Below are 26,365 nucleotides of genomic sequence, written 5' to 3' on the forward strand. Positions count from 1 at the left end.
GACCCTGAATTTTAAATCTTTAAAACTAGGCTCACATCCATCTTTATTCGTCAAAATAGGAATCATTACAATCAACACAGTTTTGCCAATGAGAAACAAGTTTGTTTCTTCCTGTAGATTAAAAATCCAACCTTCAGGATCTGATGAATTCTTGGAAAGCATTTTCTGCATCCTGCTGGTTGTGGAAGCGTTTTCCCTACAAGAAGTTGTGAAGATGCTTGAAGAAGCGGTAGTCTGTTGACGAGAGGTCAGGTGAATACGGCGCATGAGGCAAAACTTTGTAGCCCAATGTGTTCTCCATTGTCATGGAGAAGAATCAGACCCTTTCTGTTGATTGCTACCAGCTGCATGCATTGCAGATTTTGGTGCATCTCATCCATTTGCTGAGCATCCTTCTCAGATGTAATGGTTGTACCAGGATTCAGAAAGCTGTAGTGGATCAGATCAGCAGTGGACCACCAAACAGTGACCATGACCTTTTTTTGGTGCAAGTTTGGCTTTGGGAAGTGTTTTGGAGGTTCTTCTCAGTCCAGCCGCTGAGATGGTCATTGTCTTTTGTCGTATACAATCCGCACTTTGCACATTGTTTCTTTGCAAAACTTCTTGAGCCAGATACATACTCAGATTTGTTTTTTGTCTAACATCATTTCCATAGTCTAAAATAAATATAAGCAGCAAGTATTAAGTCAGTAGCAAAAAAAAAAAGTCAAGCAAGCAAAGCGCATTAAAATGATATATAACATAACCACATTTACTTCAGAAGGTAGTCCAATATTGAACGGCAAATGTCAACAATGCAAAAACCACAATTCCTTTTGCACCAACCTAATAGTTTTATGGAGCTTTCTCTCAGCTACTTGTAATTAGAATTTGTTTCCTGCAATCTTTGTAAACTCAAACAGTCTCAAAGGCAACCTGCAGGACACTCAAATGCGTGAGGAGAGCAAGTAATTTAAACTTAGTTTCAAGTAAAAGAATCCTTCAAACCCTCACCTTGATTCAGCTCCTTGTCTGACTGTTTGCAGGGCTCAAAAAAGCCTCTTCCCCTCCTTTTTGTATTAAGAGAACCTTTAACACGATCAATATTTGTTATCTGTAAAGCCAGAAAGTCTATTGCAGTCATGTGGGATGGCTTTTTGGATAGTTGAAAAGTTGTGTTCCCACTTGATGCTAGCTAACATTGCTATGACAGATCTGTGGATCACTTCAGAACTGCCTTTTTTTTTTTTTTTCTTTCCTTTCTTTGTATAATTCAATTTCTCTCATGCTTGTCCCACAAGCAGGTTTAGCAGAAATAATCCTGGGGTTCTGTAGGGTGTGGAGTCACTGCAGCACTTTTAGTGAAATAACTGAACAACCAAATCTTCTGCAACAATGAAAATCTACAAATAGTCCCAATGCAGCAGGTGGATGTGACATCTGGCTACAAGAAAACTAGACTGAACACATGAAAAATGAAATTTAAAACAGCACTTGTGAATGCAGAGTCATTTATTTGAAAGGAACAAGTGTCACTGGTCAGTGGGAAATGCTTCCTTTCACTAGTAGCATTTTCCCTAAAAATTTAAGCATTTAGGAGAGGCTTAAAATGTGGTGGATGTTAAGAGGAGTGGTGTGCATAGTACAAAATAAAATTCAGTCTTCCCATAATCTCAGACTGGGAATGTCAGTTCATAACCGTCTGTCACTAGTTCACGTATTTTGTTTTCTCTGCCCCATGGGGAGAGACCTTCCCTCTTCCCACCCCCCCCAGTTTTACCTTCAAGTGCTACCGCTCTGACAGCAGGGGAGGCTTTGCCATGAGCATTCGCCTGCCCCTGAGCACAATGAACGCAAAGCTGCTTTCAGGTATGGGAATGCTCAGACCTTGAATCCAGACTAGTAGCCAGCAAGACAGTCAGTCTTTTTCAGACGTACTCACCTCACCTCACAATTTTAACATCAGTTAAGCTGTGAAAAGACAGAAATAGAAAAACCTTTCCAACTGAGTTATAGAGGTGTCTATAACTACAAACTCCATGACAGATGATTAAAAGTGCTTTCTTCCACTAAACTTCTTTATGATCATAAGAAATGAAGCATCTTTTTAAGTAATTACTGGTTATTTACACAATAAGGAAAATGAACAAACTCTGGTTTCCTATGACTTGGAACAAATCAAACCCGCAGAATAAATAAAAAAAAACACCCACAAACAACCACAACCTGTTTGTTTGTTTGTTGTTTTTGTTTGGTTGGTTTTGTGTCTTCTTTTTCTTAAATTAGCAGCACATGTGTGCGTGTGTGTGTGTGTGCGGAAACAAGGTCGCATACAGACAAATCCAAGTAAATATGAATACAAGAGATCTGGCCAGTGGCTACAGTGGAGAGGAGTAATATTTAAGGTTATACAACACCCAGGCTAAGATTTTTTAATCCAGTTTATTAAATATTGCTTTTTGGGGACATGTTTACAACAAGCCCAAATAAATTGTCTAAGGATTCAAAGCAGTCATATTAAAATACAGCTTCAATATAAAGTTTGTCACAGTTTTACAGTATTCAAAAATGACAGACCTGCCTTAAAAAAAGACTATTACACCAAAACATAAGAAAAACAGAAAAACAAACAAGTTTGGCATTTTCATAATCTTTATAGTATAAAACAGAATATTAAATCTATTACCAGCAAGCTGATACTTCAATCTGTTACCTAGTCTGAAGTGTCTCCCGTTAAAACACACTATACAACAGCACTATACAAAAGTCGTGGTGATACTCATTTGATGAAAGTGCATCCCTGAAAGTTTGCCAGTTTATTATAGTTAGCTCTTAAAAAAGGTAAAATTAAAACGTCCTCTTTTAACTGAAGGCTTTATAATTTTTTTTTTTTTTTCTGTTTTGTCTCACTTTCAGCCTTCTTTTAAAAGTGTCTAGGGACGCCCACCAGGGGGCAGCGTAAGATTAACCATCAAATCACGAACGGCTGCAAATATTGTGCATTCACCTGGAACAGGGAAAAGAGACAGGTTAGCATCGCTCCCCAACAGGCCGTCACGCCAACAACCTCCCCAGGCAGCGCCCGACACCGGCTCCGACCGCACCGGTGACCCCAGACGGGCACGGGCTGGCCGTACGCACAGTGACCGGCACCCGCAAATCCCAGTGACCGCCAAGGATGCTGGGATTTGCAACTTATTTTATACTGAAGTAACTCCGGCTTTCCCAGCAGGACAGCTCTTGTGGGCCGTGACATTGCAAGAGGCTCTTAATGTTTAATTCCTTTGGAATGTCACGTTGAATCTATACGAGAATTTATCATACGTGGCACTGCAATCTGAATTTTTCTGTGTGTTATTAATTAAAAGGACTATAACTTATAGAGAAAAAACCCCAATTTTTTCAACTTCTATTTGTTTAGTTTCTGCTTTTAATCAATACATTTCAAAAGACTCATGTCTGAAGCAGCTGGAAGATGTTTTCTGTCCTAAGCCTAGTTCTAGAAGCATTTCTAATTCCAAGACTGGGCAAAAGGCAGAAATCTGTTTCTTCCAACCAAATTGCTCTGGCTATACCCTTGACATCTAAAATGCAAAATAAAATACAGAGAAAATGGACTTTTATTTCAAACAGCTGAGATCTGATACACAGAGAAAAAACCAGCCACAGCCATCTAAAGATCTGAATACCAGCATTTTTTTATAAACACACACACACATTCAGAAAGAGCTTAAAAAAGTTAAAACCAATAGCATCAAAAGGGTTTGATTAGAACAACAAAAGGTGAAGTACGAGGCAGCTGTGACTTTCATCTACTGAGAATACAATTAATACCCAGTGTCATACCCTGGTCACTGTAGGTTGAATTTTTCCTGTGTATTTCAAGAAACATCAGTCAGAAAACACTGAATTTTGTTGCTGAAGGAACAACAGTGTGAGAAAAGGGATGTGAGTAGAGCCTGTTGGGATGCATCAATCCTAACTGCCAAACTAGGGATTCTCAAGATTATTTGGGGCAAGTCATTACCATATCAAAGCTACAACTCTGGGCTAAATATCATCCACTGCATCACTGAAAATCAGACACCGAAAAATGCTTAGTCGTGAAGTGCTTTAAGAAATATCATGAGTCTCTTGAGCTCCTCTCTAAGGGTCACCTCCAGTATCTGTAGGGATTTACATTTCCTTACCAGATTGATGTCCACTACATAATACAGGTTGCAGCCTTACAGCTCAAATTTAACCCTATTATTCCAGGGCTTGATTCCACCTCAGTTCCTATAATTACTTCCCCAAATAAAATATTTTTTCCCATGGAGACACAGGTAAAGTGATCTGAGAAACACAACATACTCACAATGAGTCAACATTTTACTGTTAAACTGCCCACAGATCGGAAAAGAAAACTCTTCCAAAAGAACTTACTTTTCAGGCACTACCATTTTATTAAGAGGAAAATTAAGCTGAATACAAAATACTTTCTCACAAAGAGAGAAAGGTAAAAAAAGATACAGCCAAAATGAGGCAACACTGATTACGGGTTACAATGAAAGTGCCAGTAATATCATACGTGCATGATGGGAAGCCCTGGTCCTTTCTGACTGAAACAGTGAAAAATTCACTTAACCAAGCAAATTGCAATTAGTGCAGCAGAAGAGCTAACACAGGTAGGAAAATCCTGGGAACAGCACAATAGCATCAGGAGAGAAAGGATACGCATGTGGGATCTCCCTTGTACTCCTGTTGTAAAAGAAGTCTCCCAACTATCTACTTGGATCTGTTGGCTCTGCTATCACCTTTCAATGGCAAATAAGGTATCTTGTTCTCTTTTATCAGATAAAACAACATACGTTTTAATAGTAAGAACACAGGAAATTGCATTTCAAGTGTCCTCAGGGAAAATCCTACTTCAGCTGGTGGTATGTAAACAAATAAATAAATAGATAGATAGATCCAGACAGACTCAGCCTTTACTTTAGAAATCAGAGGAAAGACTACTAGAAATGTCCTCTGCTCAGCTAGGTACACTCTTCCTTGCCTGGATAAGGTCCTGCTTGGGGATACAAGATCTTTTTATACACATTTTTTCCTGTCTCTACTCTGCTTCCTGTACCGCACTCCAAAACTACATAAAAACTTGTGTGACAAACACAAATTGTCTATCCTGATCTATCTAATGATCATCAGAAGACACCCCACCTGGGGTACTCAAAAGCAGCTTGACGATTACTCCCTATGCTGCAGCACTTTTACCTTGAAGCATAACTTAGTGCAATAACAAAGAGCAAAACAAATTATTTACCCCTCCCCACAATAGGGGAACTCAATGGGGAAGCACCTTCCAAAAGAAACACCTGAAGCTTAGTTAACATATCTTGAAAGAGAAATGCTACACAAACAACAGTTCTGTACCACATACAGAACTCTTACAGGTAACCCCACATGCCCTGAAGGCTATTCTCTCTCTCCTATTTACCTATGCTATTACTATATGTAAACCAGAAAATGCATGTTAATTTAAATCTCACAATTTTCAGAAACGTATGCATATCCACATCAATTTAAGATAAACATTGCTCATTTTCTAGCAACCAAAATAAACCATCAAGCATAGTTAAAATTACCGCATAACAACAAATAATTATACAGAACAGAAGCAGAATTCAACTTCTGGATTCACAGCTTCAATCTGTTCACTGGATTACTGAAAAAAGGCTTTGTTCTTCAGCATGTCACTATAGCAGAACTGAAAGGTACTGTTCTTATGAGCCATCTATGTATTAGGACCCCACACCACTGCTTAAAGACAACATGCTACCCAAAGAACCTGTCACCATTGTTCAATGTTTCAGATATTAAAAAAAATAAGTAAAAAGCATGACAAACAAGAGGGAAAGCAAAGCACACCATCACTCACAGCACGCTACCTATAGGCCAACGAACATTCAGAACAACCTATTTAGATCTAACACTTCACAGCACATTTGGTGGACAGAACTGCATGCGCCTCTGTTAGTGTACACACTGACAAAGGAGTATACAATCGCTCCAACTACATTTTAATCATTCACAGCACGTGGACAAGTTCTCATAACTATTTTAACATCCCTTCATATTCTACTGTTAAGCTCAATAAATTAATAATTAACCATGAAATCTGACACTTAACCATAGCATATTTCTTGTGACTCATTCTGGGCCCATTTGTTAAAAAGTATGACTCCTACTGCACAGCAAGAGCTGGGCCAACAAAAGGTGCATTCTATCACTTGGGCAGAACAGCAAAATCCAGCCTGAATCATCAGTATAACCTTCTGCTGCGTTGCCAGTACCTGCTATTAACTTATGTATTGCCTGTTGCATCAGGAGTTTGTAATCACTTAAGAGGTATGATAGAAACTGAGAAGAATTCAGACTCAAGAGAGGTTTAGTTTTACACTGGAGATTTGTCACAGATGTCTGGGTGAAGAGAATATATCTACTGGACATGTACAGTACCTGGTCGTGATGAATTCAGTTCAGCAAACCTCTTTAGAATATTGCTAACCATCATTGGAGCAGCAACAGAAGAGTTCTGTTGCCTCGGAATGTCAGCCTGTTGCGTTGTACCCGAAGCCATATCATAAATAATTGGGACAATAATACTAACAGCTTCCTGTGGGACTGTTGTTTTCTGTGTTAACTGGAGCTGCGAGAAACAAAAAGTGTGTTAAATTGAAAGACCACGTAGTTCAGCACAACTTCAGATAAACATTCTAGGCCTACGGATGTGAACTTCCACCCCCTCAGTTTTCACACATCAATTCTGTAACAGAGAAGTTATCAATCAGGTGTAGACTATTTTCTTCTCAAAAGCACCCTACAGTGACCATTGCCTCAGGGAAGACACTAATATAGATTTGTTCTAAACATCTCATTCCTGCTGTCCCTTCTCAGCACCACTGGTGTGTGTATCACTTACTCTAGGGTGGTTAGTGCCTCAAAGAAGAACAAAACACCCAGAGGTTGAGCATCTGAAGATATCCACAGCCCAGAGGGAACTGAATTTATATATTGGCAACTTCTCACCAAGAACACAAAACATGAAGAGTTGCTGGGCTTTTATAGGAAGGAGAACAGGAATACTAACTGAACTCATTACAAAAGAGATGAACACAAATCTAGGCTTCCAAACAGCAGAACATTTTTAGCTATTACAGTTGTCAGATACAGCCTGCTTATGTTTTGCTACTAACTTGTGATTATTTCAAAGACATGCAGCCCACAAAATTTTAAAACAGATAGCTCTACTTACAAAAAACAACATTTTGGATTTCAGCACAACAGCAGGTGTTCCTGGAGGCGCAATTGGCGGTGCACTGGGAGGAATTGTTAAACAAAACTGCACATTCCATTTCAGCTGACTTGCCTGATCAGGGAACTATTTAGAAAGAGCAGCACAGAGAAAGAGCAGCAAAGGTTTCATGTCAGTAACATACGTTGATATGAAGTAGGGAAGCATTAAAAAGTAGCATGTATCTCCCTAGCTAAACCTGCAGATGTTGCCAAGTTTAGCATAAGTCAAAATAACTCTGAAAGAATTGAGCACAGGATAAACAAGAATACGATGGGAATTATTCCAGCCAGCCCATTCATGTGCCTATAGTGCAGCAATGTGGCTGCAGTTTCTCAAAATCATCAGTTTAAAGGAGAAATTTTGGGAGTTTCAGGAGAACTAGCGGTAAAATGAAATCTTCTGTATTAACACTACATAACTTATATAAACTTAGAGTAATTTAAGTGTTTACAGATAAAGATACAGTACCTTTCTTAAAAAACATAACAACCGAAGTTGGGTGAACTAAAGGGAATGGTTAACTTACCAGCTCAAGTTTCATGATGTGGACACAGTCCCTGAGGATATGCGTTGGAGCCCCTAGTAATTTTGTGAAGGCTATTAGGGTGTTTGCTTTAAAAGGTGGTCCTGCAACCTAAAGAAAGACATTATTTAGTACTGCCTGCTTAGCTAATAACTATGTAATATAATATGGTAACCAGCATACATGGGTGTTAATTTTATATTTTGCAGTCCTTACTGCCAATGACAGTCAGCAGTACCACTCACAACACCACCAGAGATTAAAAGCAATGCACAAAAATGTAAGCATTACTGATCTGAGTACATACCCTTGTTTCAAAGAACTTCTCCAAAACCTGTAACTCCTCCGATTTCCACTGTCCTGTATTTTCAGGTGTTACTTTCAGTTGCAAGGTCTGGTTGGTTTTGGGATTGAGAGCAACCCTGCACTTCAGTGCCTCCGTCTTAAACATAATTACACCTGGTTCATTGGAGTTTATTAACTGTAGCTGCATAAAAAGAAGTATCACTTTCAGTCAATCATTCATTAAATAGCATGAACACACACACACACACACACACACACATTCACTTCCAAGACTGTAATGGTTAATCTGCTCTCTTTCCAGAAAGAAACATGCTATGTTTGTAGACAGGTAAAACTGCCTTGAGAATGAAGCTTATGCAACATCTGGCTTATTTCTCAGTCACTGAATCAATGCCAAAGAAGTGAAGAGGCACACACTGTCTGTCCCAAACCCTAAAGCAACATTCATGACTGAGTAGTTCAGTTATTGTCAGCTAGTAACTAATTTTTTGAACGTTCCTTGCCAAGTAGTGGCATCCATAGTAACCCTGTGGCTATTCTATTACAGTTCTTATATTTGAAGCATTTCAGTTTGTGCCTGATTTGAAAGACGCGGTACAGAAGCACGGAAAAGAATAGTTGTGAAGTCATACTTGCAGGTCAACATTAAAACAACATAAACCATACCGTTTCTTGTTGTATGATCCTTTGAAGATGCCTCCTCATAATAACTGATCCAAGGAATCGCTCAAGAGGGGAGCAAAGATAACTGCCAGCTAGTCCCGGCACAAGCCCAGGGGTAGGAGAGGGCAACAGCAGAATATTCAAGGCACTGTGGGTGAGGATTGTAGGTATGGATGCAGCCCAAGAGCGCTGAGGTAGTTTACGAGGTGGAGGCATGCTAGTCGGCATTGCTTGGGAACCTATTGATACGGAAAAAGTACTTGCAGTAAGGGAGGATTTAAGCAGAAACATAAGATGTGTTCACTTTATTTGTTGTCGCTATACAAGCAATGAGTTCTCTGGGCCAAAGCTAATCCTTCTTATTCAAGAAATTTGGCTGCCTAGTGACAGGCAGACAGACAAAGTCAAAGAATTAGAGTTTTGACCCTCCACCTGTGCAAAAACTCTCAATAACATTAAAATCCTACTCTCTTCTCTTTTTGCAGCATACCAGCAGATAGCAGGTTTGTATAAGAAACTCAATGAGATGCAAAGATGGCTAAATCAATCGTGCAAGAGCAGCATTACAATTCTGTGATGCGAAAAGTTAGTTATTTGTTTAGGCAAATATGCCTATCATCGCTTTCATTCTGAAGAATTTTCTCTCAGTCATAGAGCTCCATAGCTTAAGATTAATTTCTGCAGTGCAACAAGAGGTATCAGTCCTGATGACATTTATACTGTATGATCTAACTTGTTTTCCATTTTTTTTAATAGAAGATTTTAACTAGGGCAGAATAAAGGCTTAATTTCATTAGGTACTTTACTGCACAGGGCAGTAATGACTGTTAGGCTGATACACAAAACGACCATAAAGAACAGAACTAGCGATGTTAAATATGAGTGTTTCACAGTTATAACACCGATAGAGAAGCCTACTTGTTCCAGCTCGTGGGGAATGAGAGGCATCTGGGACAGGTGAATGAAGGGAAGGGTTGGCTGGTGACATTCCAGGCATCCGTGCTGCTGGTGATGGACCAGAGACCTGGGGAGATCCTGGCCAGTTCCCTGCACGCTGACTGGGTGACATCATGGTGTACGGTGAGCTTGGGTCTATGGTACCTACAGATGTTACAAAACCGTTACTATTTTTAAAATAAGTACAAGGTTTTCTAATCTAGAAATCTAAAAAGAGCTTACCAAAATCTGTAAAGCATGCAAGTGTCTGCAAGCTTTCAGACTATACTTTACAATCATACAGAAAACATAATTGGGAGGGGGGGAAGGAAATCAAGATACAGATTAAAGGGTTTTCTGGTTTCATTTTTTAAAAAGTACAATAAAATTGAAGGTTAAGGCGAATCAGCATGTTCAGTACATAATGGGATCTAAACTAAAAAGAGCTCTTGCCTATGGACCTGGACTTCTACTGCTCCTTAGCAAATAAAAGCCTCAGCTGGACTGTTCCTCATCTATTCAGTATCTCGCTGTTATTTCTGCTATAAAGACTGATCAGAACAAGCTTCTTAAAACACTCTGTTGTATCTCTGTCTCACTTTGTTCATTCTGACAGTTAAACTTGTGTGCTAAAATTACAATCTGAATTGTTCATTTATTGTGCTCTATGGAATGGTTTCCAATGCACTGTGATTACAACAAACAATTGTTTTGGCAGATTTCCAAAAAGACTTAATAAAGGAAGCAACCGAAAGCCATGTTGCTTGGATATAGGTATGTCAAACCAGCAAGACACTGACAATGTTTTCAAATTGCACGTATTTGAATTTCTAACCTGTTCCAGCTATTTTTCCAGGAAATGTAGGCAGTGAAAAATCATTCCCTAATCTAACAAGAGACAATGCTCATTAAAAGCCGCAGCTGCTGTTCTGCTACAAGACCACACAGAATTTCCCCACATTAGTAAACATGAAAGAGGGACTGACAGTCAATTTTTAAAATGTTAGGGACACCTCAACGTGCCATGTAGCTACTTTTGACTACTGTTAAGAGTTACAGCCACAGGTATGAAAACACCTACTTAAGCCATTACAAAACACCAATTTGAGTTCTCAGTTAACTTAGGTCTGTTCTGGAAGACTTGAAGAAGCAAATGTGCCCTCCCTGTCACTACAGATACACCTGCCAGTAAAGAACTCACCATGTGGGCTGGCAAAGTTAGCTGTTTGTCCCATTGTGATTCCAAGAGAGGAAGGTGAGGGAGTTGGACCAAAGGACGCTGGTGATGGTGCTCTTAGAGCTCCACTAGGTGAGCTTGCAGCATGCAAATTTCCTAATCAAAGACATCATGTCATTCAACATAAGCATTTCCCATTTTTCTCTGATATTTTTTTCAATCAACTGCTATAGCTATCTCCTTTATAGGGAGACAGCAAACAAGATTCCTGAGAACTTGGTTTTGCACTCAAAGGCTTTATTTTGTGCATGGATGAGTGTTATATTTTCCAGATTGATTCGCCACACAAAGGAAACTCTCCAAGATATCTGGCTTGAAGAATGGCATTTCCCACATGCCCAGCCCTTCCCCAAACTTAAATATTTTTCAGCTGTTGCTCTATAACAGCTGTGAGCAGAAAGCAGAGCTTTGGTGATTCAAAGTTTTTCTGAAGAAGCATGTATTTAAAATTAACAGGTTTTGATCTGAGCAAGTTGTAAGCTGTAAGAGTGAAACAGTCCCAAATATCACACAGCTAAAGATAACAGTTTCACTGAATTAATTTTTTTCTTTTAGCTTCAAAATGTACTTTCCAAAACATGCATAGCATGACTTTGCTTTGCTATTTTTCCACAATATAAGGTGCATTTTCTTGGCTAACCCTGAGTGAAACACAGCTCAAATAACAGACAAAAACATCCACATTTCCAAAAACGTGCACATTTCCAGCACATGATCAGCACACAAGCTCTCAGCCTCTTACCTGGTGACTGTGTGTGCATCATAGAGGGAGACGGTGTCACTGTGTTGTGATAGGAGGTGGGTGGAGAAGTGAGAGGGTAAGCTCCCGATGCTCCAGCCTGTTTTGCAAATGGCTGAAATTGGCAACACAGAACAAAAACTTTTGATCATTTTGTACTAAAACTAAAATTAAGTATGTGCAGAAGAATACTAACGAGAGTTCAGTCACCAGATATGAAATCTTATAGGTCCATCAACATGGTTGTTTAATTCTCTCTATCACACTGTTCAGTGCTCACTATTTTTTTCAGTGACTTTTTGCAGTTTTTCCTTAACATATAATATCTTTGCACCTCATTCTATCTGCCACCCTATAACAACAAAGCCTCCTGACTCCCCTCCTCATCTTTTATCTTAACCAGTCGTTTCCCCTCCCTCAGTCCTTTGCTTCTAAGACAGCAAGTCTCATGTGACCTTCCAAAGCTGCTGTTCATATGCCATGGGCTGTTTACACCGGAATGAGAAATGGCAAAATAAATTAATACATTTTGCCCCCAGGGGAATTCCACAGCAGAGCAGTTTTATAGTCTCGCTTCCAATTTTTTACTGCTAATCCTTTTAGAACATAAGTTCTTCAAAACCTACAGGTGTGGAAGACAATAATGTTTCTTATTTTGCTTGGAGGGTACCTGTTGTTGTGGTTGCTGTGGTTGCTGCTGGGGTTGAAGCTGCGATATCAAAGAATCCATCATGTCTCCTCCAATAGGAGAAGGTGGATTATCGTCCTCATTTACAGATCGTCTTCGTGCATCCTGATTGCTGTCAACAAACATGTTCAGGAATGTCTGTGGAAAAATCAGTTTTGTTAGCAACTTCCCCATTTAAATTTTATTTCATAAATGAGTACAGTATTTGCGGAGCTGTAATACTATCTTTATCAGCTACAACACATAAGAAACGGGCAGGTGTCTAGAACTGAATACTAGTGGGCATTCATTATATACAGTATGAATAGTTTGCAAAATGTATCACTTCGTAAACAGAGCTTCTCAGTGGATTTTTAATTCCCTTTTCCTTTTAAAAAGGGATCTTGCATCACCACCAAACAAGAAACCTTGCTCACTGACACAAAATATCTCTAGTTAATTGAAATATGAGCATCTTTCTTTTTCCTGAGAAAAAAAAAAAAAGGAAAAGCCTACACTTGGAAACAGCTGTTCCAGAACAATTCATCAGTATCCATAAACTATTGAGCTGTGGTATCACACCTACCACTGCTCTGTTTGGGTAAGCATGACCAGGTACCCTCCTCCATAGTATTCTCTTGTACCCAGAGGAATTTGCCAACCATCTTGTATTTCCTCTTCTACCTTCCCATTTTAATTCTCTTATACCTTCCGCTGGTATCTACAATCCCCCTTCTCTTCCCATTAGCCTTCCACTTGTTACTTGTGAAAGAGAGAGATGCTTACGATCAGCTAAAAGCAGTACCACAGAATCAAGCGTTCAGTTGCAACTGTCAGAAGAAAAAATTAGCAAACTATTTTGTTTTACAATGCATGCAACTTTCCAGTATTTCAGTATAACTAGCACTGGTGCAAGCTGTCCTCAGCTAAAGTATTGTGTCAGTGTGCACAGATTCATTTTTCAGGCCAGCACTTTATTCAGAAGCAAAGCCACAGGCTCCTGCCACACACCAATGGAAACTATTTTAAAGCAGAAGTTTCCATCTAGAATCATCTGACATGAAGCATTTCCTCATCTGCAACATAGGAGCACTGTCCTGCCACACAACATAGTTTGTGAGGAACAATTATTGTCAATCCTGAAGAATACATGTAGTCTAGTCACAAAGCTTCATTAAGTTTTAACAAAAGGATGCCTGAACTCGCCTCTATGTTATTTTACATAGAAAAGAAAAAGACCCCTTACACTTGATGCTAGTTTTCTTAAAGGAAATATTTTAATTCAAAAAAAGCTTCACAAAGCTCTTTGCATCAGATCGGTACTTCAAATTAGAAGCTCATTTATTTACACCATGCCAGAAAACACAGAAGAGGTCACCTTTAATCCAGGTGCAGGGTAAAAACCTTCAACTATTTTGCTGTTGTCAAAGAGACTGTACGCCCCATCACGTATTGCTACGACGCCACGACTCCGGCAGTAGATGTCAATGCAGTACATATTCCTGAAAGCCAGCCTGATATGCGTAGGTGACTGTGGCAGAATTGAGAAACACTGATAGGCAGTGTTGGTGCGTTGAGTCAGACCCAGCATGGGCACAGTTGGAAGTTTGTTGATGGCATTTAATGGAGCCTGAGTGTCAAACAAAACCTGAAAGACAACAGATAGTGAGAGATCAGGTAGCTTCCTTTTAAGTAAGGTCAAGGAAAAGGGGGCACAGGAAGGAGACAATCTTCCCCAAGCCACCTTCTGCCAATGAGATCTATAAACAATCATAAAATATACAAGTAATTTTGAAGACAACAGTTTAAACAGAATTCAGCTCTTAATTATCTTGTACTTCTCTTGAGAGTAGTTTTTAAAACATTACCTGTAACAACTGCACCACATTTGGTGTTTTATTAAACATCTCCTGGAGCTGGTGCAGAATTGTGTTGTGACAGTTACTGCAACCTGAGTTTGGGCCAACAGTTCCCAGCGAAATGTGGAACTTCTGGAGTATGGAGTTCCACTGAATGCTGATCTGCAACATCAAGAACATAAAGTGGTCTTGGAAACTAGAACAATTATGAAGTTATAACGAGAAAGCTGGTTGGCTGTCATTTTTAATCAAACCTCAACAGATTTCTAACTCATCCTCCTCAAAAGTTGTTGAAGTTCTGAAAAAAAGTGCTGCTAGCTTTAACATTCATTTAGCTAGCTGGATTGTTGGCAACCACAAAACTAGAAAATTATTTAGCAAGCCAATCAGAAAGAACAAAAGCTTTTTCTGCCAAAGGTGAGATAGAGAAAATTGAACTTCAGAGATTCATGCCACAGAGAACCGATGGTCTGCTTTTCTCAGCTACAGCACACAAACCCAAGAACTGGACATGCTAATATGTAAGGAAGTGACCTCCACAATCCACACTGCTCCTCCTGCTACTTATTCACTGTGCCAATATAATGCACATAGAAATACTCTCAAAAATTCAGCTTAGAGCATGATCCCAAAAGCCTTCCAGGAAGCAAATTTCAAATGCAGCAGCTACACACAAAAGTACATTCTCAGTCTGTAATAACCATGCACACGCTTTCTCCTCTACCTTGCATTTAATGCAAGGGTGTGACCAAGTACACATTTCAAGTAATTAATAAGATGTAAATTCAAACACTAAAGAGTAAGCTAGAGTTCTGAACAAGGGAACATGCATTGTTACAAAATAACTAAGGACCACCTCATTTCAAAGCACAGTACTACATCTAAAACTTTAGTGTCCTTTCTTCTAAGGCAGTATTAAGCACACAGCTTAGATATATCCATATACCCCCAGTATACAACAGTGACCAGTAGCAACACTTGCCATAAGTTTGTCAGAAAAAGGCTGCCACACTAGCTTTCATCAATCAGCAGCACACAACTGTCCTTCCACACATTTTGAAGCATCTTATACAAATTCTCAAAAATTGTGAACATCTAGTAACCTAGCAAATGAGTAATCTGGCACTCTCTTTCACTCGTTTCTACATTTTTCAATAGTAACTCCACAATAATGCAATACAAGGAAATACGTTGTAACACAACTCAGATCTCTAGGCCTGTCCATTTTGTTTTCAAACATACATTTTAAGTGTGCTTAGGAGTTACTTACTGAGCTCCCCTTGGTAGTTCCATAACAAAGGATAAGTTTTCGGTAGTTGTAGATACGAACTTCTGAAAAAATGTTTAAGTGGTTGGGTATGTCTTTGAAGAGAGACGGAAAAAAGAGTGAGAAAACCATAGTAATCTGTACACACATCATTTCTACGAAAAGGAAATGATTTCTGTACCTGGTAAGGATCGTGCAAACTCCAGGACACATTCATACAGGCGAGCAATACTGTTCCAGTCATTAAGGAACATCTCGACAACTTTGCGACCTCCAACTGGTTCAGATAACTGGTTTTCATACGTCAGGTAAACATGACGGGTTGGTCCTGCAGTGTTAGGAGGTGGTAAAGACTGATTAAACTAGCGGTTCCTAAACCGTGGTTTACACACTATGAGTAAACTGTGGCAAGTGACCAGAAAGCATATTTTAATAATAAAAGTGCATCAACTCAGCAGTCAAAATTTTGATTCAGATACATTGTGGTTTATTAAAATTTTAAGAGCAGACAGTTGTCCAGTAACACCAAAGTAACACCAAAGCAAAGAACTACTGGAATAGACAGTGTAAACCACAAACAAACAAAATTCACCACTCTTCCTAAATAAAACTTACCTTGTTCCCTGGATGAAGTGCTATTAAGTGGACAGTTTGCAAACACCAGCTCAGCCACCCACGTGCGGTTATTTCTACCTTGTAATCGGAAAGTGCAATCAAGAAGAGATCGGTCCAGAGCCTTCTGCGTTTCCTCGTTTACACCTTTACAGGGAGGAATTCTATTCATGAAAAAAAACAGATCTCAGTTATACACAGTACAATTCCAAAACTAAAAATACTACCTTATAACATTTCCTGAAGGACTTCCAAGTCTGGACATGAAAGAATAAACAAAACAACAGCAAAGATAGCTGGAATGCACAGTGAGATATCCTGTTCCCCTTCAAGGACTGTAATAAGTGTGTTACAAAAGCACTCTGCGTTAAGACCAATTTTTATTTGGATTTAACAGCTGCAAATTACAAACTGTTAAGGGATCTGCTGAATTGCCCTGATCTCCTGGTGAAAGAGGACAGCGACATAAAGCTTTTATACAGAGAAACAAATAAGAAAAAAGATGAAAACAGATAAGTTCTGTGGCAAGCTGAATTAATAAATAGGTTTGCTTCTAGAACAAGCTCACTCTAAATGCAATGAACCACCCGGTTGTTTAGTACCCACTAAATTTATTCATATCTCAAGGTGAGAATTGAGCTCAGGGGCACAGACTAAATAAAGTTTAAGTAAAAATATGCTGAACTTTTTCAAATCCCTTGAGAGTCTATCAAAGAAATTCCATGTACCACCTTTAACTTCAGCTCACAAGTTCTCAGTACTTCTCTGCTTATATGCAAAATTAAAAAGGTAGGTCCTGATGCACTTAGAGACTCATGCCTTTATATCACTGTACATTTCTGCAGCACAAAAGAAGAGGCTTTTACTCTAGAACATATCTTTGTTGTTTTGGGGTTCTCTCTTCCTTGTGTTTTGGGGTTTGTTTCTTTTTTTTATGTTTTAAACGGATATAATCTGTTTCAGTTTGTAACACAATCCCAAGTTTAACTGGTGAGGCTTGCAGTAGGCTCCAAGAAATGTGAAAAACTGGCTGGACTGTCAGGCAGAGACCACTATGGTCACCAGTTGCAGGTCCAATTAGTGGCTGGCTGTGGCTGGCATTCCTAGGGGTTAACACAGGCCAATACTGTTTAACAATTTTAATAACCTACGTGATGCAAAGGAATAGCAAGTTTGCAGATGACACCAAACCGAAAGGAGCACTTAACATGCTGGAAGACAAGGCTGCTATTCAGAGAGAGCTCAGTGGGCAGGAGGAACCTTGTGAAGTTCAATGCAAAATGCAAACTTGCACTTGGGCCCAAAGAACCTCAAGCAACAGCACAGGGTGGGGACTGACTGGCTGGGGAAGAGCTCTGCAGAAAAAGAACTTGGGGGCCTGGGAGCCAGACTGAACAGGAGTCAGCAGCGAGCCCTTGCAGCAATGACAGACAGACGCATCCTGTGCTGCACTAGCTTGGCAATCAAGTGACTGCTCTCTCTAGTCAGCATTTGAGATCGCTGTGCCCAAGGAGGGGACAAAAACCCTTGGAGACTGGAAATGCAGTTGATCAGTCCTGCTCTAAGCAGGAGGTTGGACCAGATGACCTCCACAGGTCCCTCCCACTCTTAAATTACTGTGCAATTCTCAGATGTTTCCTCTGCAAGTTTTTTAGCATGCACTTGTCTTTTCTGGGATTCCTTACATTTTTCTTTGCAGTATCCCATACTAGTAATTGTCAAATAACATATGGAGTATGTAGGCCTCTGATCTGATATTGCAATTACATGTTTGTCAATCATCACCATATCTTCCTTAGCACCGCCTCGATTTTACGATTGAGGACAGTCAGACTCTTTTCAGAGCTCCCCAGTTTAGGCTAATGACGGAAGCAAATTATAGTTGGCTCTGTGTCTACTCTTAATTCTCCTTTCTCCAGCACTGCTTCACAAGAGAGTGCAAGACACACAATAATTCAAAAACAAACCAAAAATCCAACCCCCCCCAAAGTCCCCTGCCCTGATATTTTTAGTGTTACTCTCCAACAATCATTTTTTTTCTCTCAAGCGTATTTAGAGTAATAAAATGAAACACAGGAGTATATCCTCTTACTTTAATAAACGTATTGAATGGCTGAAGCCATCTCCTTCTACTTGTACTCCTTGGTGGGGAATGTCCATATTAGATAACTAGGAATGAACAAGAAAAATGTTACGCCAAGCAAAAAGTCCAGCAAAATAACTAACTTTCTCAAGGATTCTTTTTTTCCCTTAAGGGTGACAGATGTTTCACATCGTCAAGCATTGGAAAGCCAAAAAATAGTCTGTGCAAATCTGGTACAAAGTTGTCTCCCACCCCCTCCCACAAGTGTGTCTTTCATCCTCTCATTTTCCCTTTTCCCACAAATTTTCAAGCTTTTTGCAGCACCTGGTATTAGAGAACGAGCTCTAGCAAGACAAGACCAACCCAATGGGGAACATCAGTCACCACAGCTCAGCTGGCGGGGAAGCTCCAAAGTGCACACATGACCACAAGTTTGCCAAATAGTCGCATCCAGGCAAAAGAATCAGAAGTAGTAGAGGGGAGGAAGGGAACAAAATATTTAAACACATACCTCCAAACGAAGCCCTATAAATGGCATATTTGTATCACACATGGCTACAATATGAGCTAGCACTTTGTTGAAGGCACACATTTCTCCCGACCGTTTTGGTTTCTTAGGTTCTACGGAACATGGATCACCAGACAACTAGAATTAAAATAGAGATAAATGTATTTGCACATTTGGAGTAAAGATTTTGAAAATATGGCAGAAAATCACCTCATTCATTTAAGTTTTAAATTAATCACACCCTGAGCACGAACTTCTCACAGGATCTGGTCTGCTTCAGGACTGAAGCAATTCAGTTAAAGTAATTTTACAATCACCTCCTTCCTTAAAACAGTATTTACCTATCACTAAGCCGTGTCAGCCTGACCCCAAGAATTAATTTGTATCAGCCCCTGCAAGTCTTTCAAAGACTACACAAAGCATATCACATAGATACCAATGCTCTGTGTATACAAGCTACTCCGGCCACCTCAGCAGAGTGCTCTGCCTGGGCTCTTTAGAACAGCTGAGAAAGCCTGGCATGAATTAAACGACAACTGTTGCAAAATAGTTTCCCAACATCTCCCTGGGGAAGCAGTCAGAGAACCAAGCCACGATATAAGTAAGATGTCAGCCATAGAAACTTTTGAAACAACACTACCTGGTGTTGGTGCTCAGAACATGCATTCAGCTTTCACACTCTATAATGAGCTCGGTGGCTTTTGAAGCACGTACCTTGCGCTTGACACCACTTTTCATTTGTTTCCCACTTTTTGTGTCTAGTACCAACTCTTCAATGTTTGGTTTGAACTGCTGTAGTAGAAGTGCAGTAGCAGGGCTGTCATCTCCTTCAGCATAGCTCACAGAGAGAAAATGGTATTTGTACTCTAGTTCTGTGGGGTTGCCAGGAACATCAAACATCTCCACAACCTATAATTAAATGAAGCAATAAATTGAGAATACCCTCAAGCTAAGAATACATCTACATCATTTCCTATTACCCCCCGTCAAAGAAAAGACATCAGTCTTCTTGAAGATATTAATACTGTGGCTAGGAGAAGGATCCAAGGAGAGAAGGAAGACTAAACTTTCATGAAACAAAGAGAATGAGAAGGTTGCTGAGTAATAAACCTTAAGTTCCCTCCTCCCTATGAGCCTGACTGCTTAACAAAACCACTGCATGCGAGAAGCGAGGGAGAGAGGAGCGTCAAGGATGACATTGGTCCCTTGGTTCCCATGTTAGAGTTAACAGTACAACACAAAAACTGTCTGGTATATCCAGGCCTAGGAGTAAAAGAGAAGTATTTTTCAGTTACTTACAATGTAGTACTGTGGAAGGCGAGTGAGCTTGATAAACAATTTGTGTTTGGAAAGGTTTCCCACTGGATGGCTCGCATAATTAGCTAGTTGAAGAGTTTCACTGCTCACGGTAGGCAGATGTTTTATAGACTGTTTGCAACGTTGCTGTCCAAGCCAGAACCTTACATTGAAATAAAGGCATTAGTAGCCTGAGACTTTTAAAAATTATTCTAATATAGTGCTGTGTAGAGCATTAGTGTCAAATTAGAGTCAGTCATATTCTAAGTCAATATCTATCATTGCTGCACAAGTTATACATGGAACATTTCAGTAGTTTATATTTTGTTATTCCTATCATTACATATTGCTTTCATCTTGACAGCTGTTATTTTCAGAAGAAAAGCTCTGAATAATTTGCTGAAGGAATAAATACTTTTTGTACACCACAATATAAAATTACAATATAAAAGAGAAGGGACAAATAAAACCACATGCAGATTACAATTATTTTACCATTTGGAATCTTTGATTAGTTTTTGGTACAGAAAATAAAATCTTTGCTCCCATATGCTCGTAAGCAATATAATAAAAAAAAAAGTCACCGAAGCTGGATTAATGTCTCTCCTGTTTATGTTATAAACAAACTCATTCACCTGAATAAGTTTGGACACAAAGAACCACATGACGACACCAAATTTATTCTAATGTTTGGAATTAAACTTTTTCTACATCAATAGATTTCAACTACAGTGGCGAGGTCAGAAAGCATAGCTAGGCTTGAAAGGGGCTCAGAAAAGTGTGGCTTGGCTTTTCAGTGAAACTTCCACTGAAAACAGTAGTAGAAAGTGTGGGTGCTCAGCATCTCTCCATCATGACACCCCATTTATTCTTGCAGATACATGTTAGATATAGCTGTCCTAAAAAGACATTTTGTGGAACTGTTTAGCTTCCTCAAAACCTGCAGCGCTACCCAAGCCATTATCTTGAGTACATTATTTATAACAAAGGGAGGTTGATTACTTTCTCCAGGGTGCCAATGCTTCATGCGTCATCACGCTTCTTTTATAAGCAAATTCCTCAAATGGAGGTTTCACCCTGCCATTAGCTCAGAGTACAGGGAATTTCCAAAGCGACAGAGCAAGTGGAAAAGGTTTTCATGCAGATGCAAATTGTATTTGTATTATTTGCTACAATCTCTTATACAAGCCAAATGTATCTTGTGCCTAAATCTCAGAGCTTTATGGAAGGAAGATTAGAGGTTTAAACCAGTAAGGGCTGAAGTGTTAGAAGAAAAACAGATATTTAAATCATCCTAGGCCACTTCCTGGTTTTCCCTCTGTATTGTGAGAAGGGAGATCATTCTTGCTGAGAAACAAGCAGAGTTCAGCTGTAGAAACAGAGTGGAATAAAGGAGGTGAAAAGAACATGAACACAAAATGAGATACTCAGTGAAGCAAGTGGTTTGCTGCTGACTTAAACTGAAAAGACTTCATGCAGAGTGTGCACACAGCAATGCATGAGGTGTAATTTTCCCCACCCATTTAGAGGAGATGACAAATAAAGTTGGTTAGAACAAGGAGAAAGTATATTCCCTACTGTAGTAAAAAACAAAGCCATGCAGGTGTGATCATCCAAAATAAAAATATGGTGATTCATTCCATGTAAACTAAGTGAATCATTCCAGTCACTTACTTGAGTTGCTGGAGCCAAGGAATGATACGCTTCATATCATCATTAACAGACTTCTCTATGTCATCGAGTGTCAGTTGATCTGCAAGAACACAAGGTGAGTGAATGATCTTAATACCTGCTCTTCACATAAAATTTTCACCTTTCCATCAAAGTGTCTCATCTAATCTAACAAACAACCACACAATCATAGAACAGGCCAGATGGGAAGAGACCTCAAGAGAACATCTGGTCCAACCTTTTGTGGGAAAGGGAGACTAGATTAGAATACCTAACACCCTGTCCAATTGCATCTCGGAAACCTTCAGTGATGGGGAGTCTCCCCCAACCATGGGGGTTGTTCCAGTGATTGATTGTTTTCACTGTAAAAAATTTCTCTCGTATTGAGATTAAACCTCTCCTGTACACCTTGTAGTTTTTGCCCCTTGTTTTCCCCATGTGGCTCATCATAAAGAGATTAAGACACATTATAAATTATCCATAATGCTTTAAAACCACAGCAGCATGTTATAAGGCAAATAAACTAAAATAACTCCTTTTCTTAAGTAATCTGAAACCTGAAGTTATATTGAACAGTAACTCGTGATGCATAAGGTCACATAATACAATTTTCAACCACGCTCATATGAAATGACTGCAGCCATTAATAGCACAACCCAGGAATCATAAGTTATAAAGAATGTGCCTTGCAATGATGCCTAACAATATTTAGCCTGCTGTCCTCTTAAAATACACCTAACTGAACTGTGACTCTGAAGCACAAAGATCCACTTCTCTGTTCCTCAAATGCAAATACCTAGATGATGACCCAAGTGTGGTGTTCATTTGCATTACCATTATTTACCTACAGAACTTCTCAGATTTGACAGAACTGTTCACATAAAAATACCTCCTAATGCAGGATTCTTGCAAAATATTCAATAGAATGTGGTTTTGCACCTACTTACCAACACCATACAGCATCAGTTGAAACATGCCAGAGTGGAGATCAACAAATACATGTAGGCACTCTGATCGCCCACATGGTTCCAAAATTGGAATTACAAGAGTTGGAAGAGCTGTCTCAATGAATGCTAAACAAAAAATAAATGTTAATAATTTGGCACAAAATTCAAGCTCATCATATTAAAACTTAACCCATTATAATCACAAAACCTGTTTGTTTTTATAGAAGCAATCTTCACTGGCACAGTATTATACTGTTAACATCATGAAGAAGGAAGTAAATATGAGAATTTATCTGCGAAAATAGTGCTAGTAACAAATCAATGAGAAAAGATAGACCAAATTTGGAGGATGTTATTAATCCTTGAATATGTTTTAACTCACTGCTTCACAAGTATAAGCTCAATTTGAATTCAATAGTTTCAACAACAGCTTAAGCAAAGTCTTATCAAAGCTAGCTCAAGACAGTGAAGAATTTGCTTGCAATTCTGAACACATAGAAGTTTTCCAGGAGACAACTTTTAACCCTTCAATCCAGACTATAACGTTCTATCAGCTTAATCTATTATACCTCATTTAGAGGTATGAGTTATTTTACAGTTATCAATGCAGAATAATTTAAAGCTAAGTTGTATTAATTCTGAATGGACCTCCCTTTTTTTTTTTTTAAATTTATTTAAATGAAGGAAAACAAGAAATACCAGAAAAAAAGAAAATCATTCCTAGGCACAAATGGAAATTAACTTGAAAGTGGAAAGCACATACAATTGTCATTAGTGTTGTAGCTCTTTAGAATGGCTTTCAGCTCCTGGAGTTTTTGATGAGATCTTGCATGGACACTGTCTATTAGGAGTTTTTCTATTGATAGGTGGTCAATCTGTAAAAAAGGAATGTATTTGAGCAAGTTTAAATTCAACGTGTAGACTTTATGCATTAGCACACTAGAACAAAGCTACTTGACTTAACAAAACAATCGCTTAAGAAAGAAATTGCATAGAATTGTGGTGACCCAAAGGAGCTATTAACATGAGTATTTAGATCACTATAAAATACAACAAATTAACATAAGATTCTGTCTGTGCAGCAGGCAGTGGGAGGGTTTTTCAGAGAGGACTAGAAGAAAGTGTAAAAAAAAAAAAAAAAAAATAGTTTCACAAACAGTGCTGTTACCAGTTCATTTGCAGACATACTTGCTCTGGATCAAGGCCAGAGTATAATATTTTCCTGCTTAGCATCCACCTGTTTAGATCTACCCTAAGCTAAGGGATAAAAAACAACCAACCAACCCAACCAAACAACAAAAAACCCTAAGCACCCAACAAAAAACACCAAAAAACCCCCACCACAAAACAAAACAAACACACAAAGAAAACCCCAAACACAAAGCAAACAAACCCCCCCCCCCCCGCCCCCCAAACAAAAACAAGCAACAAACCAACCAAACCGCGCCCCCCCCCCCCAACAACACAGTATTAGGATATGATTGCATCTACGCAAAACACATATGTAGCTATAGCGTGAAATACAACACACTACTTCTAGTCCTGGTAACAGGGTGACAACACACTGAAGATGCAGTGGGAAGACAGTGAATATGAGCAACCCTACTGAACCTAGGAGTGTCTAGAGGCTTGTTGCGCAGCCAGCACTGAAGTTTATGCCACCACGTATATTAACTGTAGCTTACCTGTGCAACTTTGTATTTATATCCCTTCACATTACAGTCATATTATTTACATAATTTGCAGAAGCAAAACTACAGATTACTGCAACACCTTTCTCTAATTAATCTCACATTGCTTTGAAAACTATTCAAGGTGAGCTGACGTAAAATTTTATTCTAGCATAAGAGATAAATGCAGAAGAGGTTTATACCAGAATTTCAGCACATGCCATTGTGCATACCAGAATGACTTTCCCCTAAATAGTAGCTTTCCAAGACAAGGACTTAAAAATCAAGTGTTTATCCATCCACAAGAGCATTTAAACTCAGCAGCTGCTACGAGTTAAATCTTCCTCAAAAACAAATGACTACAGCTTCTATAGCTACATCCAATTTTCAGTAGGTTAATGTATAATAACCTGCTTAGACAAACATATTTGTTCATGCCACTGTTTTATATAGTATCTTAAATAAACAGAAATACAGTGCGCTATCTACGTCATTACAGCTGAGATCATTATTCAAACACTAGAACAGCAGTGTATATACCATAGCTGATAATTTTTTTTAAGCTCAGAGCAAGTAATTACAAAAGGAGTTAGCATTAACTTTGATAAATTTCAAATTTACAGTGGCCTCATATCTTAATCTACAGACTGTAGACATGATTTATTGAGCTTAGACTGCATCAGCTCCAGTGGAACTTCAGCAGATGTTTTAGATAAAGCACATTTTCCTAAATTTAGGCATAAATGCAGTATCTTAACTAAACGAACTGTCTATTTAGTAGCCTAAATATGTTAATTTATGCTCTTAAATTAGTAAATTTAGTTAATACTAAAATTTTTACTCTAGAAATAGGGTAGAAGGCTACTATGCTCCACTAAGTTTCCCACATTCCTCTGTTGCCCAAACAGATGAAGTTCTTGACATTCACCATACAGAGACTTGTCTGTCAGACATGGTAAACAAGATGGACCAAGAGGTTCAGATACAAAGTGTGTATAGCCAGTGAAGGCTATGATCAGTGGAAGGTTCTGCAAGACAGGTGAAGCACCTGAGGTGGAGAGTTTGTTCCTGTGCAAAAACTGTACTGAAAGTTTGAAAACTACACCACTCACTCCAGTTTATGAACTCTCTTAAAAAACTCCAATACTGCAAGAAATAATGACAAACACACATACTGATATATCACAGCCAGACTTGCTGAGGAACTTACGGAAGACTTGTTATAAAACCTAAAATGCAGTGTCTCTTAGATATCATTAACCAAGGTCAGCATTATCACCAGTGAAGCCTTATCCAAGTAGGAAGCTGGCTGCATTGCTCATTTCAGATCATTTCAACAATTCCACCTTTAACCTATGGGAATTTGATCAATACAGGCACGTGGAGGCACGTGCAAATAGGCCACACAACATAATGTGGTTAATGATAATGTAAAATCAAGCTTCACCTAACACTTGCAACAAGCAAACCAATTAGCTCCTTTACACGAGATTTCCAAACCATAATGTAAGATTTTCTAAAGTGAACAGCACTGCTGGGTGGTGAACTCAAGCAACATGGGGAAGCTGATTTTCAGAGGAAGTTTGCACATCAGCTTCGAGACATAAACGGGAAGAACTAGCTCTCTGTAAAGCATTTCAAGCCAAACAGAAACCATAACTGAAACTTTGCTGTTGTTTCCTCCCAGTCTCAGCACTCTGTCTCATATGTGATATATAATGCACTGCAAAGTAGGTGTAATTTTTAAGATGAAGTCAAGGCAAATAATTTCACATAATCACAGAATGGTTGGGGTTGGAAGTGACCTCTCAAGATCATCTATTCCAACCCACCTGCTAAAGGAGGTTCACCCAGAGCAGATCACATAGGAATGTGCCCAGGCAGGTTTTGAATATCTCCAGAGAAGGAGACTCCACAACCTCTCTGGGCAGCCTGTTCCAGTGCTCTGGCACCCTCAAAGTAAAGAAGTTTCGCTTCCTGTTGTTTGTAACAACAATATAAGGTCCAAATATAAACACAGCACAACCTAGAGTAAGTGCGGACTAGAAATGGCTCTTTAAAAAGAA

The 26,365-nt window shown here is 39.1% G+C and overlaps 1 protein-coding gene across 1 annotated transcript in view; it reads right to left on the reverse strand.

Moving 5' to 3' along the window:
• Nucleotides 1-2,402: 2,402 nt before the first annotated feature.
• Nucleotides 2,403-26,365, reverse strand: part of MED14 (mediator complex subunit 14) — a 38,129-nt gene continuing 14,166 nt past the window's right edge. The window contains exons 10-31 of the mRNA XM_082075999.1: nt 23,393-23,504; nt 22,630-22,755; nt 21,686-21,764; nt 20,015-20,174; nt 19,430-19,624; nt 18,719-18,853; nt 18,217-18,293; nt 16,128-16,288; nt 15,694-15,840; nt 15,516-15,607; nt 14,255-14,407; nt 13,765-14,034; nt 12,390-12,545; nt 11,723-11,834; nt 10,945-11,076; nt 9,726-9,908; nt 8,811-9,046; nt 8,146-8,325; nt 7,842-7,949; nt 7,274-7,399; nt 6,478-6,667; nt 2,403-2,986 (exon numbers count right to left, since the gene is read on the reverse strand). Of these exons, the coding sequence (XP_081932125.1) occupies nt 2,913-2,986; nt 6,478-6,667; nt 7,274-7,399; nt 7,842-7,949; nt 8,146-8,325; nt 8,811-9,046; nt 9,726-9,908; nt 10,945-11,076; nt 11,723-11,834; nt 12,390-12,545; nt 13,765-14,034; nt 14,255-14,407; nt 15,516-15,607; nt 15,694-15,840; nt 16,128-16,288; nt 18,217-18,293; nt 18,719-18,853; nt 19,430-19,624; nt 20,015-20,174; nt 21,686-21,764; nt 22,630-22,755; nt 23,393-23,504 (3,204 nt within the window). The 3' untranslated portion in view covers nt 2,403-2,912. The remainder of the gene's footprint in view (nt 2,987-6,477; nt 6,668-7,273; nt 7,400-7,841; nt 7,950-8,145; nt 8,326-8,810; nt 9,047-9,725; nt 9,909-10,944; nt 11,077-11,722; nt 11,835-12,389; nt 12,546-13,764; nt 14,035-14,254; nt 14,408-15,515; nt 15,608-15,693; nt 15,841-16,127; nt 16,289-18,216; nt 18,294-18,718; nt 18,854-19,429; nt 19,625-20,014; nt 20,175-21,685; nt 21,765-22,629; nt 22,756-23,392; nt 23,505-26,365) is intronic.

This window comes from Streptopelia decaocto (genome assembly GCF_964273445.1).
Source record: "Streptopelia decaocto genome assembly, chromosome: 1".
Classification (NCBI taxonomy): Eukaryota; Metazoa; Chordata; class Aves; order Columbiformes; family Columbidae; genus Streptopelia; species Streptopelia decaocto.